The sequence below is a fragment of the Apteryx mantelli genome, chromosome 16 (genome assembly GCF_036417845.1).
Source record: "Apteryx mantelli isolate bAptMan1 chromosome 16, bAptMan1.hap1, whole genome shotgun sequence".
Taxonomy (NCBI): Eukaryota; Metazoa; Chordata; class Aves; order Apterygiformes; family Apterygidae; genus Apteryx; species Apteryx mantelli.
The window spans coordinates 10514712-10530913 of record NC_089993.1 but is presented as its reverse complement, the minus strand read 5'-3'; the positions used below and the strand labels follow the sequence as shown (position 1 = coordinate 10530913).

The window sequence follows — 16202 nt, the reverse complement described above, 5'->3', positions numbered from 1 at the left end:
GACCAAGTTAAGATTCTGTCCTGGAAAGGGATTACCAGAGAAGCCAGCAATAAATGTCACACAGACTTACTTTTGTGAAGGAGATGGCAAAGAGTTTTTGTTCGTAGTATATGGCCCTTTTTCTGGTTTTAACAAGGCAAAGATCTGAAACAGGTACTGGATGTTTGTCCTTGCTGGTAATCTGACTTATCTGTAAAAAATGGATACGTAGAACAGGCAGTATGAGATTGCAAGTTGCTATGTGTATGACAGTGGTTAGAATATTTATCACTACACATCTATTACTGTAATAGTTCAGTTCTTTCTAAGTTAATGCACAGGTGTATACTGATTTCTAGTTCCAGGTGTACAGGCTTATTTAAGAGTTTTAAAAATAAAAGTACTGTTTAGTCCAGTAATAGACACTTAGATAAAGAATACAATAAACAGGATATATACTGAATGATCCTTTTCTTAGTATACCCTGCTGGCTTCTAGCCATTCAGGGACTTCTTTTTGCTTTAGATCATTTGGTTTTTCAGTATGTGGAAGTGGATGTAACATCGCAGCTAATCACCTTTTAAACTGACTCTAGCTCCACAGTATGCTGTGATAATTTACTTAAGCTTTTGGATTAAAAAAAAAAAAAAATCTGTTGCCTTCTGATAATTTCAGTGGTTGTTCTCCAGTTCTTGTGTTACAGGGAGAAAAAGTAAAGAATAATAATGCACTGTTTATCTATTTCATGCCATCAGCAGTTTGTATCTCAAACACCATTGACTCTTCCAAACTGAAGAGTCTTAGCCTCCTTGTTCACTCCTTGTCTGAAAGCTCTCTCTGTTCTGTTAGTTCTGGTTGCCCTTCATTGTATCTGTTCTAGTTCTGCTGCACTTTTGAGTTTGGAGTGTATAACACTGGAGTACCAAGTAGATCTACACAGTAGCATCATGGTTCTGTTGACTTCCAGGTAGCTTTTGGTAGAACTTTAATTATCCAGTCTGTGCTTTCATTCATTCATGAAAGCTTACCTATGTAGATTATATGTGCTTCAGGTCTTAAGCTGAGTTATTTTCAGCAGGATGTCTTGACTAATAGCATTGCCAGCCTGGCTAATTACTGCTGCAGATAGTGTTTTAATTGAGTGCAGCCTGAACAGTAAAGAGGACTTTTCAGTTAAGTGATACTTGAACTGTGAGTGAAATATGAATCAAAATAGGCAGAACTTGAAGTAGGCCATATCTGAATCAACTCATTGAGGTACCACGTGAGAATGACCTTTCATATACACTTAGAAAACATTGCAAAGGTAAAATGGTTAATAACATTCTCAATACAATACCTGTCCCGTGATGGGGCTCATGTGCTTATATGCTCAGAGCACTCTAACTTAGCCATCTGCTACTCAACTGCAGAGTTTTGTGCATCAGTTCTGTGCTGTTCACAATTCAATGATGTTCAGTTATGTTTCCATGTACCATCAGGATTATTGCCTTCTACTCTGTTATTGTCCTACCTGGTGTAACATTGCTTCATCTCAGACCTGTTTTGAAGACAGTGCTCAGGTACTAGAGATGAGCAATGCTGGGCCTGTTCTGGCATGCTGTACAGATCTTTTCAGCTCTTTCTGTCGTCTTGTCTTTGTGGTAACCCCTATGGCCCAACATGCAACCCAGAACACCATGGTATTGTGCTGGTGAAAGGAATTGTCTTCAACAGTGTTAATAAACAACACCACTGATTCTGCTACCTGGTTTCCTGGTTTCAACTTTCCATGCTCTTCTGAACAGTCCTGGACTGATGGAGATCAGTTGCAGGCAGTTTTCACTAATAACTGTCATGCAACCCAAATGGCAATAGCGACCCATAGGGACAATGATACACACAGGTACGGTTGCCCTCTCCCTAGACATAATAATTTAATGAGATTGAAAGCTGCCTTAAGCAGCTGTGTGCTTGACTTTGGAAGATACACTTTTGCTAGATGAATGATGTAAGAGGGAATGTGGGCTTTTTCTGAGGGCAGTTCAGCCCAATAACTGAAAAGTTGATCATTTTAGCAACAACAGTGTCATAATAACATACTTAATGTGCTCTTGTAAAGCATATAATTTAACCTATTGTTTTGGTTTATACAGATAAATGACAAGACATATACATTGAAATAGATTGCAATATAGAGTGTTGTATGCCAATATGAGCATTTTCGGTTCTAGTCTGTTGCAGTGCTTCAGGGATGTGTCAGGACATATCATATCTCCATGTACCTGGAGATGAGAAAGCCTGAGTAAAAATTCAGTTGCCTGGAAGAAAAATGTAGTATGCAGTTAGGAGCTGAGCTTCAGTAAACTCTACAGCTCTATGGCTTGCAAAACAAACTTTCCCCTCCGTGATCATCCTTACGTGACTGTAATTCCCATCAACTTTTTCTTCTAGATTTCCTGCTTTTTAAACTTTGCGTTATTTTAGCACATGCTTTTATGATTGTTTTATAGTGACTTTAGGTCTTACATAATGACATGCAGAAAACATCAGTAAGTGTGTTTAAATGTGTTTTTTTGTTTTTTCTTGTTACAGTTACAGAAGGGTTTTTGTTCACTTCCTTTCACCTGAGCTAGTATCATGACAGGCCCTGTGTGTATATTTTGCTCCTGTGGGCTGTGGATCTGTGTATGGGTGCATATTATCCATGCTTTCTTTGAAAAGTATCTCATAATCTATCTGATTTTTTTATATTTGGTACACAGGTGTAAGGAGCCGGGAAAAGCCATCATGCTCCACTGGGAATGCGTAAGGGACTAGTGCCTTTGCCAGGGTTCAACTGGGGACTAACTACAAATTCTCTCCCTGCAAGTGGCAAATAGATTTGTAATGAGTTACAATTGTCATGTTTTTATTAAACTCCTGGGTCTTGCAAAAAGAACTTCAATAAGAGGTCTCTTCACAGCTCTGTAAAGTTGTTATTGGTGTAAAATATCAGTATATAAACTCAGTTTTGGAGAAAGAATTCAAAATGTTTAAAACTGATAGTAAAGATGAGTGTATATAGTTGCGAATGTAACTGTCTTGCTTCTGTTTCTCTTTTGGATTTCTTCTTTTAAAATACTGTTAACTAAAGAAAGTTTATGCTATGCATTCTACTTTAGATAACTTGGAGAATGGAGAGGGGCATGAAAGTGTTCTTGCAGTAGAACTGGTTCAAAGAAGATCTGATCTTCCTTACAGGTACATGTCAAATATGTTTTCTTAAAAGGAAACAAAACCCCTTCACCCTATAGCTACCAGCTTGTTATTGTTGCCTATCACATACACAACACGTATGCTCAGTACGGGAAAACAAGCTGTTAATCAGGCTAATCTTACAAGTGTTTGGAAGGACGAATACAAAGCCTACACTTCCCCTTTTATATAGTTTTCTTGTATATTGAACTTTTCCTAATTATCTTAATGGAGTCAAGCAGTCATGTCAAATAATATGCAGACATAGCCTCTAGGTTTTGAAAATAGATTTTATGTTGTTTTTTATCATACTCTCCCCATGGCTTGTTGATTTGAATCTTTTTATGTATATCCTTAGATCAGACTCACAACAAATACATTAAAGGATAATTAAGTTTAAGTTGGTTGAATATGGGTTGTTTTCTGTGTGTAACTACATGTTTTGAATAGATAGTGACACTTCTGTTCCAGTTTCTGCAATGCTTGCTTAAACTTTTGGATTCAGGATTTTTTTTTTTTTCATTTACTGATGATATTTTCCCCCTTTAACTAGAAGGGAAGTCAGTCCTCCTGCTCAAGTGAACAATTTAAGCAGTATGTTGCCTTCAGCCACTGTGCCAGAATCCATGACAATTAGTAAGTACGTTCTTGATGTATTTAGATTGATGGAGTATACTTTTCAGAATTAGCTTTTTCAAGTCCTATAACTTTTAATTTATCCTTTTAATTTAATTTATCCAATAAGATCTGTTTAGACAAGCATACAACACTTCATTTCTGATATTCTGGCTACCATTAGAAATGACTGCTCTAAAATTTTTTTTAATTGGCAGATCCCAGGTGATAGACATTAGCCTTTTTTTCCATAGAACTGCTAGAGATACTCTTATGCTATATGTGGCTTTAGCAGTTAAATGAACAGTAATGATTTAATTTTGATTAACATCTTCAAACCCCTGCAAGCTGTGAAAATGCTAACGGTAGGTTCTGGTGTGATCCTTATTATTTTTCCTCTTTCTTAATGCCTAGGAAGAAAAAAAACACCGAACCAAAACTCATTGTATGTACACTCAGTCTGTGCTTTTGATACTGGAAAAAGTGTTCCAAACATAAATATGGGCTTTCATAAACAAAACCGTTACTTAGGGGTAAGGTGGAGGACAGTGTTATGTTCAGCTGTGTTAAGAATGGAGTTGGAAGGGATAAAATAGCTTTTGTTGTGGGAATGAGATTAGTAGAGGTATGGGCAGTATATTTGTCTCATTTTTAATCCTTTATCTTCACATAAGCTTGGAGGATGAAGACTTTATTCCTAAACTGACTAGCTATTTAAATATGTAAGCCAGTATGCTTTTATTTGCCTGACCCTACATAAAGTTTTGTAACTGAGCTGATGGATATGGCTTTAGCCCAAAACTCTGGGGTGGTGGTGTGTGTTGTGCGTGTGGGGGCTTTTTTTGGTGTGTGTACTTTTTTTGTGTGTGTGTATTAATAAATTCTAAATGATAACATTTAGGAAGACAGAAATGATACAGCCAAGGTTCATTTGTGAAGTTGATTTATGAAATGATCCAAATGAATGAACAGTATGGTACTTTAATCTCATGGTTCACTGGCAAGGTTATGAGATACCCTGTGATTTCTGGTCTTATTAAATTAATTATTACACTGTCATGTATCATCAAATTATATCAGCATTTATATATGTTAAAAGAGGTAGAAAATGCCATGCATTTTCGTTGGATTCTGTTTCATCTCTGGCATTGATCTGCTGAGTGAGCTTTACAAAGCTGAAAAATGCTTTATAAAGTGGAAAACTAGCTTGAGACGTTTTAAAGTAAGTGACATAGTTAAAAGTCTAGATGCAGTTATTGTTGAAAGTTGTGATTTTTGGTCACTGCGTATTCTCTGTTCATGTTATTGCTATAATGTAATCCTTCAGTTATATTTAAATTTTATTTTTTCAGTAATGGAATTCTAATAGGAAACTTCCTGAATTTATTGCTCCTAAACTCTTTTGGCGGTACTCATAGGTTCAGAGGAGTATTAGGTACCAGCAGGGGCCGCAATTGGTCTTTTTCGGTTGCTCAGATAGTGCCGATGTGTAGTTAAGGCAGCTGTAAAATAGAAAGTAAATCTTTAGATTTTCAGTGCTTGATGCTTAGCAATTTCCAAATGAAACAAAAGTCAGGATCAACAGAAGCATACACACTGCCATTAGTTTCCCATTCCAGTCAAGATATTTGTGGTGGGCAGGTTAGAGGGGGTGAAGCATGTCAAAATAATCTGTGAAGCCAGTAGAGCTATTAGTAAATATTTTAATTGTCATTGCAATCAAAATTGCTTGGTTATGCTTTATATGTTAATACTTTTAGAACAGATGAGGCCAGAAACATTCAATAAAAATGTTTGGGGGGGGGGGATTGTTATTGGTCATAGGTTCTCCGTACAGGGAGAATTCAGTGCTATGACAAAGCCAGGCACTGAAGCTCCTTTGCTCTGTTGCAATTAGTGGAAGAGTTATTAAATGGTGAGGCTTGTAGCTTGGTTGCATAGCAACTAATTTTAAAACATCAGGCAAGAAAAATGGAATAGAATAGTGCAGTGATAAAAGCTGTGAGGTCTCCAGTGATTATGGATTTCTCTGCTTCTTGCTTCTGATGATAAAGCCTGAAATGAATTTTTTGAACCTGTTCTTTTCCTGCTTCCTTTTCAATTTGATAGTATAACACTAACCTTTTCTCAGTCCTCTTGACATGCAGGCTCAAAAATGATGTTATGACAACCCCTGTCATGTAAATTTCTGCCATCTGCAATAGTTTTCCTGAATATATGACCCTTGCATCTGTAAAGTTAGCAGATACATCTTTAAAAAATATATATATATATATACTGTATCATTCAAGAGAAATCGTAATCTGTAGGGTTAGTTTCTCTCTGTATGTTACACATTGTTTGAAAGCTTACACTACTTTTATACTAAAAAACAGTTATATCTGATAACCAATTTAATAAAGGATTGTTTGTCACAAGTTTTATATTCGTATTCCTGTTCCATCATGTTGTTCTTCATTTTTTTTTAAATTGTATTTATCTTGTCATACTTGAATCACAAACATCATGTCTGCTCCAGTTACTGTCGTTGGAAGATTATATTTTCTGCCTTGTTTTACACCCAGAAAAGTTCTCATTCCAGCACAAGTCTTCCCATTTTTCTTTTTGCTCTAGAAAAATATGAAGTAAATTCCAAAACTTTAATTTTAGAAGGGCACTGCTTGTGTTTTCTTTACAAGGATCTTTGATTATTGTACTATTTTTTGTAAATATCTGGGAACTTAGTTTTTCCATTATAATTTTCCTTAGTTTTAAAATTTGGTCTTAACCACAAAGGTTAGCAAAGGTTGTAGCATTGTACATTATTCATTCCATAGTCTTTTTCATATATTCTTGGGAAAGCCTATGATTTTTCGTGATCTTTAAAAAAATCTTACACAATAATGAAGATGTAGTACTATATTTTTATCCTGGCTGTGTAAGAAAATGGCACGTATGTGTTCTCTTTCTGTCTTCCTCTAATTAGCTTCTGATCTGTTGTGTAACTTGGTTGCCACTGGTCAGAAGGGTGGAGGTCTGAAAGATGCTAAGTTCTTATGACTTCTCTGAAAGTACAGCTGAGGAAAGAGGATGTATTAATTTTGACACTGAGAGAAAAGCTGCAATTCATTTTATGAATTTTTTCTTTTGTCAGGACTCTGTTCTATACAATGGAAGGCCGATAGCATATTGTTCTCTACTAAAATCTGTCCTATTAATAGTGGCATGACAGGATAGTATTTACATGATATTGGAGCACTAAGGCCTTAATAGCCAATGTTAGTCAGGTGGCTTTGAGAGCATGTCCTTAAAGGTCAGACTTCTGATTTAGATGCAACAAATCTGTCGGATGTTTTATTTGTCTCAAAAATATCTGTGTAAATCTGCACTCAGGAAAATAATAATAATAATAATAAAGAAATCATTCTGGTAGACTGCTACCCCACTCCACCGCAATATTCCATCTGCAGGATCACAGAGGAGAGCTGCATGATCTTGTGTATACTGAGAGATGGTTTCACTTGCAGCTCATTCTTCGTAACAGATGACTGCAAATCATACTATCCAGCCTTTGGCTAAACAACACAAGAGTTGTGAAACTTCTGACTTTTCTGGAGATTGGTAGCAAATTGATGTTTGTATCAAGGCACGTCATTTTTTTTTCTTTCAATTTCATACTCTGAATGAGATCATATAAAAGCTGTTCAGAAGCAAGCAATTTCTTTGTTATGCATGTGAATTATGCAAGTGAATTAGGTACAAGTGAATTAAAAACATTTTAAAGCAGATACCTGTATTAGCTTTACTAGTTGTTAGACACTATAGATTAATTTCAGCAATGGAAGTCAGTTGTTGGTGTTTTAGAAAGAGATTTAATCTGAAAAGTTTAAAAAGTTAATGAGCTCTTTGAGTTTTATGTTATCATTTTTACCACTGAAGAAAGATCCGGTTTGGAATGACTGATTTGTACATGGGAGTCCCTTTCTTAAGGAGTTGTTGCAAAAATTTCTGTTAAGGTACCTTGTGAAATCTTAAACATTTTGAACTCTTACTATCTGTCTTTTTGAAGCTCTGATTATTACTTAAATTTTAGATGAAGTTGATATAAAATGCTGCATCTTAGTAATAGTGGTGTATCTCTTACTGTTTCTCAATTTTTTTGCATAGTAACTTTATTTTAATTTTATATACCACAAATAAATGTTTAATTCCTTTATATTTACTGTAGATGGAGAGGTTAAAGAAGTGTTGATTAAACAGTATAATTTTTTTGAGTAATTGACAGAGAGTACTGCCGCTTAATATTCATTACTTAAGGAAGAAATAAGATATGTATAGCAATGAATCAGTATTGGTACTGGAGGAAGCACCAGCTGTACAGGCTTCTTGGAACCCTCGGTTCTTAGCCCGTGTTAGTTGTCTGTGTTGATGCTTCCTTCTGCACCTTCACTATCAGTAGCTGAACTAAATTACCAGCCTTTTTGTAAGAAATACCGAGTATGAGTGTGTTTGCTTTTGTGATCCTAAATTAAACATTGAATTTTGTTCCTATATGTATGATAATGAGATTTGCAGTTTAAGTATTGCTGTGTATCTACAGTATTGTCAAGTCCATAACTTTCAGAAAAAATGAGGCAAATGTAAATAAAAAGCTTTATGTCTTTTATTCCAAAAGACTTTTTTCTTCTCTTTTTGTGCAATCCATGGTCTTTGACAGAAACTTGCTTTCATGCTCTGCTTATGTGTATGTTGGAGAGGGAAGTGAGAGAAGATGGGATTTCAACTATCTGTTCATGAAGAAGATTCTGGGTGGAATAAGGGAAAGAAGATTAAGTTATTAGGCAAGCTAAGGTTACAATTTGAATAGGCTGGTACAATTGGAAAACTGGAGACAATTTATAATAGCTTAACTGTCAATTAAATGGTAGTAAACCAGTACATGTTTAAACAGACTGTGCATACAATCAGTTATTGTAGAGAAGTCACCCCAGTGATAGTGCAGAGCCAGACTTGCAGTAACTTGTTTGAGTAGCAGTGGCTTTAATTTATTCAGAGTCAGAGAAATAATAGCAACTCACTCTGACTGCAGCATTATCATATTTTAATGACGCTCTTGAAATATTCAAAATGCCATTGGCCTGAGGCTTTCTTGAGGAGGATTCTGAATTCCTCAGTATAGTTCACAGAATCACAGAATGGTTGAGGTTGGAAGGGACCCATGGAGATCATCTAGTCCAATGCCCCTGCTCCAGTAGGGTCGCCTAGAGCAGGTTGCCCAGGACCATGTCGAGATGGCTTTTAAGTATCTCCAGGGATGAAGACTCCATAACCTCTCCGGGCAACCTGTTCCAGTGCTCAGTCACCCTCACAGTAAGGAAGTTTTTCCTTATGTTCAGACGGACCTTTCTGTGTTTCAGTTTGTGCCCATTGCCTCTTGTCCTGTCACTGGGCACCACTGAACAGAGTCTGGCCCCATCCTATTTACACCCTCTCTTCAGATATTTAAACACATTGATAAGATTCCTCCTCAGTCTTCTCTTCTCTGGGCTGATAGTTAAAGATCTTTAATTTATTATAAAGTGTTATTGTACCAAAAGCTTATTAAGTATGTTTTTTACCTGTTGTACACTTGTACAAGGTTTGAATGATTCTTGGATTATTATATTTTCCTAATCCCTTGAACATATTTTTATTTCACAAATAGGCTGGCAGACTCTGGGCTATTGTCACAACACTAAGTATTACTTGTTTGAGGACTGTTAGAATCCACCAGTTTTCCACGGTGGGATGGGGCTGGGAGACTTCTTTCCAAACACCCACAAAGTGGCAGTGTCTCATCATGATGAAAAGACTACTAATGGTGTGTTGAGTTTCATAATTACCAAGTTTGAGATTTAATAGCTGAATATAATACTTAAGTCTCAGAATGTATAGTGTATTCCCCCCCCACCAAAATACCAGTAAATAGAAGCTATTATAAACTATCTTTTGAAAAATAGCCATCAAAATAATTGAGCAAAGCATATTTTGTCATATGGAATCTTTCTGTTTTAATTTTTTCTACAATTGCTACTTAAATTGCAATGGTTACCTGGTCACTCTAATGCAATTTTAACTCTATTACCAAAAAGGCGGTTCTGTCCATTTTTCCTCACCTTTAATGATTAAAAAGGTGTTCTGTTCTGCCCTGACTGCTTTCTGTTATGTGCCTTGTGTGAGCACCAGTGTTTTTCTTAAAAGTAACCCAGCAGAAAAAAATCTAACAGGAACTGATCCACTTCAAAATGAGGACACTTTGTGTGCTTGTGTAAACCCTCATTCCAGCACAAGGCAGGTGGTAGGAATGATGGGGGGGCAGGCTGAAATGTCCCTTTTGCTGAGAGTCTTAGGAAGACAGATTAAAGTAGCCACATAAAGTAGCTACATTCATAACCAAAAGTGTGGTTAATACTATGGCAGGAGAAAGCAGGAGCCTCCAGAAAGTTTGGGGGTATTTTTAAGTTAGTATTTAATACACCCAAACTTCCCTTTTGGCTTTCCTGCAAGATTTGGATTCTTTTGGATTGCTTTGTGGAGAACCCTTATAAAGATGCTCAATTGCTGTAGAAGAATAATTATTCTTTCTGTGTTGAATTAATGGAGTGCAAAATCCCTCTAATGACCTACTGAAATGTTTCTTGCTAATGTCTATTAGTTCTCACGCTGTAATGTGGAATGGGTAGAAGAATAATTGTCTGCTTTCTCCAAGACCAAAGAATCAGAAATAGTTTGAAAAAAAATCTTTAACAAAAGCAAATAGGATCGGCGGATTTGAAGTGATGTGAGAACCCTTCAGAACAAGAGGGAACGTACCAGGAGATTAACAATGCCTGACTTGAATTGTGGTATCCATACAGATGGATACATTGAACTTCTTAATTTTATCCACTACTAGAGGTTGGCGGACATCATCTGGTCCATAATAGAAACCTAACCTTTTTGAAATGGCAAAATCATCTATAACTGTAAAGAATATAAAGAAGGATATAATTTAACTGGTGAACTGAATGTAGAGAGAAAAAAGTTGTTTAGCAGCTTTGCTTGAATAAATTAAGTGAAACCAATTTTGTTAGTTTAGATTCAGTAAAAGCATGAAAAATTTGCTGACATCTGCTTTGAATACTTGCAGAAAAGAGTTGGCAGTTTTATTATAGCTATAAACATAGCACCATTTCATTTAACTTTTGGGAGGGATGTTTTAATGTAACTGTCCCTGCTCTTGTAAAATTATTGATGAACTTTGGTGAAATTATTAATAAAGATTTCAAAAAGATTCTAGTTTAGAACACATCCTGATGTTTGCTAGAGGTCATACAAATCTTGAAAGATCTCCTGGATTTCATATATTCATGCAAGATCTGGAAGTCAAAATTAAAAGTCAAAAATTCAAATTAAACCATTAAGGCTTTGTATTTTTCTGTAAAATTATAGTGAGTAGTAATAGTACAGCTGTACAGATATGTGGTAAAAGCTTTGTAATAGCAGCAGGACTCTAGGTGAGGCAGAGCTTTGAGCTGACACTTTATAGTACTGAGCTACCCTGGTATCATTGTAAAAACTAACCCTAAAGAAGACAAGGGATGTGGTGACTTACGTGAAGATGGATGGTCCTTAACTCATCCCCTCACTTGAGCCCTGCTGCTACTGAAAATCTTTGTTGAAAATCAGGTGGCAGTGCAACTGAAGGTTGTATTTCTTACAAGATCATTAAAATTCTCTCATGATTCTTTTTTCGTTCTTGATATAATGACAAAAGGATTTTATGAAGATATTTGTAGGAAGTAACAAGGTTTGGTTTACACTTGTTACTATGTCAGATAAAAAGAACTCTAGCTTGGATGCTTCAATACATCTTTTTTCCTAGGGTAAAGCATGATTGTAAAAGGTAGCAATTTTAATTATTACTGTATTGATATCAATATACTGTTTTGCTGTGGTCCTCAGTCCTTGTATTCAACAGTAGTAAGAGAGAACTGTAGCCTGTAGTGTGGTTTGGGTTTTTTTATTTTATTTATTTTTATTTTTTTAACATTCTGTTCCCAGCAGATATTTTCACTTTCCAGACTGGGTTATTTTTTCTGAAAAAACACAGGATTATTTAAGTCAGTTTTGAAAATGAGTTGTAGAAGCACTTCAGTGTTGGAAATGGAAAAAAAAATTTTTTTTTTGACTTCTCTGCCAAAAGTTGGTAGTTAAATTTTTTTCATTGTGAATGTAATGCTTTAATTACATCTGGATATTTATTCACTTATATGTAATGTGAAAGCTGTTTTATATACACATTTAATAAAGTTTTTTTTTTCTTGTGCAGTACAGTATAACTAGAAGTGTTGTGTGAATGGTTTTTAGATTCACCACTTTTATTGGAGTGCTGAAGAAATATATTTCCTCTAGCTTAGCGTTTCTGAGTAGCAATGTAAATTCTACTCTGAGAGGCTGCCTAAGTGATAGATTTAGAGTTACTGACAGTTATGTGTGTCTCCTTTTATTGTCTTGAGAATATTCTCGTTGAGTTAAACTACAGAAATCTCTTTGTCTTTAAGATATTAGACTAAGCAAGAAAAGAAATTCCGTGAAAAGGCAATGTCTTCATCTGTACTCTGATCTCACTGTAATAATTATATTTCTTGTGTCAGAATTTATAGCTAGGATGATGAGCAAGTTGAAGGAGGTAAATGAGTTAGTGTATTTTGTTAATATCCTTATGCTGAAGAGATGCTTTGTACCCTAAGATGTATCATGGGGCTGTGATTTAAAAAAAAAAAAAAAAAGAAACAAACAAAAAACCAAAAACCAAAAAAAACCCCAAGCAGCTGCAGTTATAGGCAAACTTGTCAGCATTTTTATTAAAGCCAGATGCAAACTAATTTGATTTGATCAGTACTACTGATACTAATACCATTGTTGTACCATGAGATAAATACCGCTGTTGAAACATCGCTTAAATTAGTCACATTATGAGTATTTTTAGGTGCTTTGCTGAATAGGAAGTGATGTTTGCATCATTTTAAGTGTGTTGCTGAATTAGTGTCACTGTGTACATGACTTAGATCTGAAACAAGCAAAAATGCTCACAGAAACTCAATTTTTTTTTGTCCCTTCTCTTTAGATGAACTTCGACAGGCTATTGTGGCCATGATGAATAGAAAGGATGAACTGGAAGAACAGAATAGGTAACTTTTTTTTTTTTTTTTTTTTTTTGAGGAGAGGCACTGTATAATTTCGACAATCTGTTGTCATTTAACTTCTCTAATACGAGCTCTCCTTTGTGAAAAGCTGTGATAATGATATTTTTGATGTCTGTATTATTTTTCTGTGAAAGTTAAGCTTAATACTTCAATATTCAGCTGTAGGTACTGAAGAGTAATGTTTGCAGACCGCTTTTTCCTTTGCGTTTAAATCACATATAACTGTTTGTCCTTGGGATCTTCTGCCAGTCATTGTTTTTTCAAAACCAAAACTGTTAGCCAAAAGAGTCTTAAGACAGCTGTCCAAATGAATACAAGTTTGTCTTTGTGCAAATGTTCAGAAGGTTTCCTTTCTTCCTCTTCTGGTGCAGAAATGGTGTAGGTACACTAAAAATCAGCTTGACATATTACACTGAAAGTGGCTATCATTTGTGAATGCTTTTATGTTCATTTGGGGCAACATAATGGTGTATACAGTCATCTATTTAAAATGCTAACAAACCTACTTAGTGTTTATTTAGTCTAATTGGGACACATGATTAGAAGAATGAAAACATAAATCTGTTTAAGACATGTACTAACCTTAAATAGGGCTTTTTAATATTTTATGTTTTTCATGGAGACTTTCATTTTTGAAAAAAAATTTTTTTAATGTTAAACTACCAACTGATGCTGTTTTCCTGCCTCCTACCTCCCAGCTCCCATAATTGCGTGTTTTAGCCCCATTCAGCTTTTTTTGTTTGGCAGAAGGAACAGGTTGCTTTGGGTGTTACGGTTACATGTCATGCTGACCTTTGCTAGCTCATCGAAGGTTCTATACAGAGGTCTATGACAGTGCTTTTAGTAGAGACAGAGTCTCTACTGAAAGCTTGTCTCCTGCTCCGGCTAATAAACATATTGCTTATAGATTATTCTTGAAATGTAAGAAAATTTCTGTCATTTGAACTGAAGCAGTGAAACCAGATTATAAGCTATTTTCCATAGTAGTAATTTTCTGTTGCGTGCTGGTACAGCAGATAACATAATTGGTTGTGTTCTGGGCATGTTGATGAGATTGTAATACAAATTATTAGTATTCACTATTTCACTTAAAGCTGTTTTTGAATGGGTCCTTTTTCCTTGTAGCTTTTCATATCTTTATATAATCAAATCAGGTGCATTTATTACATTGAATAATGAAATTTTAGGATGACATTAATAGTATAATGTAGGCAAACTATTTTGCGATTACTGGGTAGCATTTGCAGTGTCTTAACAGATGCTGCTGCCTTTTCCAGATCTCTGAGGAACTTGCTTGATGGCGAGATGGAGCATTCTGCAGTACTTAGGCAGGAAATGGACAGTTGGAGAAGGAAAGTAGCAGAACAGGAAGAGCGACATGCCACAAAAGTCCAAGCCTTGGCCAGGTAAGAGACACAGAAACAGTCATAAAAAGTAACAGCAGTGGAAGAGGGGAAATTAAACAAACAAACAAAAAACCTTCTGCGTACAAGACAAAAAATAATTTTCAAGTAGTTTTCAGGAGCCCTTAAGTGATTTAGGTTTAAAAATTTTATTGACTTCTGCTTGGATTTAGGCTTAACTTCTGGAAGATTTTTGAATGACTGACAAGTTTAGTGGCTTTGTATTTTTTTTGTTTGTTAAGTGTTAACAATAATTGAAAGTTAAAATTTTAGTAAAATCACAGCTCCAGAGGAAAGAATCGTCAGCAGAAGTTATGACAACATGAAGTTTAATTTTAAAAAGTAATTAGACGAAGACTAAGCAATATAAGCAATAAAAATAGTGGCAATTAGGTAATGAGACTAGAAAAAAATACTTATGTGTGTGGGGTAAAAGTAAGAAGGAGACTTTTCTCTCTTCATGCATCTCCATTTTGTCCAGTTTTAACCTTTCCCCTCCTTTTTTTTTTTAATTGATTTATGAGAGATTATCAGTAGAGGTGTCTTCCCAATTTGAAGCAAATTACAATACCAGGGTCCTAGATTTTTGGGACTTTTTTTTGATCCTTTTGGATATACAATATTCTTAATGTTATTAAAGTACCTAGCTCTGTCTGCAGACAGTGTTTCCCAAACCTCAGTTCTGAGATGATTTAATAGGGGAAAAAAGTTGTTTAAAGGAATTTTTGCATTAAATTTTAAATCTTTCAGGTATTCCCTTTACTGATATCAGTTTCAAAAGGGAGGAATATGAGATGGCCAGGGAACTCAGGAGTCTTTCCTTTCAACAAATTATATTTATTACTTTTTTCCATCAAATCTTGTGTGTATAATAAAGGTAACCACAACTCCTAAATCCAAAATTGTTTTATCTTGCTAATTCATCCTGTCAACGTTATGCTATCATAGGATTTCTGTTACGTTTGGTATTAGATATACGTGCCTACATGCATGTTAGACTTCTTGTTTTGTCTTTCATTGTTTTATTTTGTTTCCAATAAAATCTCTATGTCGTAATGAATAATTTGGAACAAGGATGAACATCTAGTGTGCTTTAAGCTTTAACAAGATCTAGAATGCTTTTCCAGTTTGTATAGATTTCCTGGCAGTCCTGCTAATTTCAGAAGCCAACAGATTAAAAAAAAATTAATCACAGGTGTACCTGATAAACAAGAAATATGTAAGGACTCCCTAGAACTTTTAGATTCCAAATAGTATGTAAATTTATGTTTTGCCATCATTTTAGAAATATTGAAGACTTTAAAAAAAAAATAATAATAACACAATGAAACTTCATGAAGAGACCTATGATTTAGTCTTCCTCATCATTTTTCAGTATTAACAAAATAAACTAGAAGTAAACAACTTATTTAAAGTATTAAATGAGGGATGTATTATCCTATTCTATAACTTTCTTGATTTTTATAGATCATAAATAGCTACAGGCTACAGGAAGTGTGAATATGTTGTGGGTATGATGTTCTGATCTTGGGAGGAAGCCCAAGAGATGTCCTGGATCTGCTGTTGACTCCTTCATTTTGAAGTTGGATTGCAGTTATCTGAGCTTTTTTGAAAGTCACAGAATGAGTCTTGCTGCTTTAGCAAATGGTGTAGTTTTAGAGCATACAGTGTAGCTGTACAGATAGAGCAAAAATTATATAGGTAAAAATGTTTTTGTTTCCATCATATTATTTGTAAAGCCTTACACAACTGGCTTGTGCAATGTGACTGGCAAGTTTGGTTG

General features: G+C 35.1%; 1 protein-coding gene across 5 annotated transcripts in view; it reads left to right on the top strand.

Annotated features, from left to right (window-relative positions):
• SNX29 (sorting nexin 29) overlaps positions 1-16202 on the top strand; it is a 157570-nt gene that overhangs the window by 25746 nt on the left and 115622 nt on the right. For all 5 annotated transcript variants that reach the window (XM_067306486.1, XM_067306490.1, XM_067306487.1 and 2 more), the window contains 4 exons: positions 3123-3201; positions 3749-3831; positions 12938-13001; positions 14294-14422. In XM_067306486.1, the coding sequence (XP_067162587.1) occupies positions 3123-3201; positions 3749-3831; positions 12938-13001; positions 14294-14422 (355 nt within the window). The remainder of the gene's footprint in view (positions 1-3122; positions 3202-3748; positions 3832-12937; positions 13002-14293; positions 14423-16202) is intronic.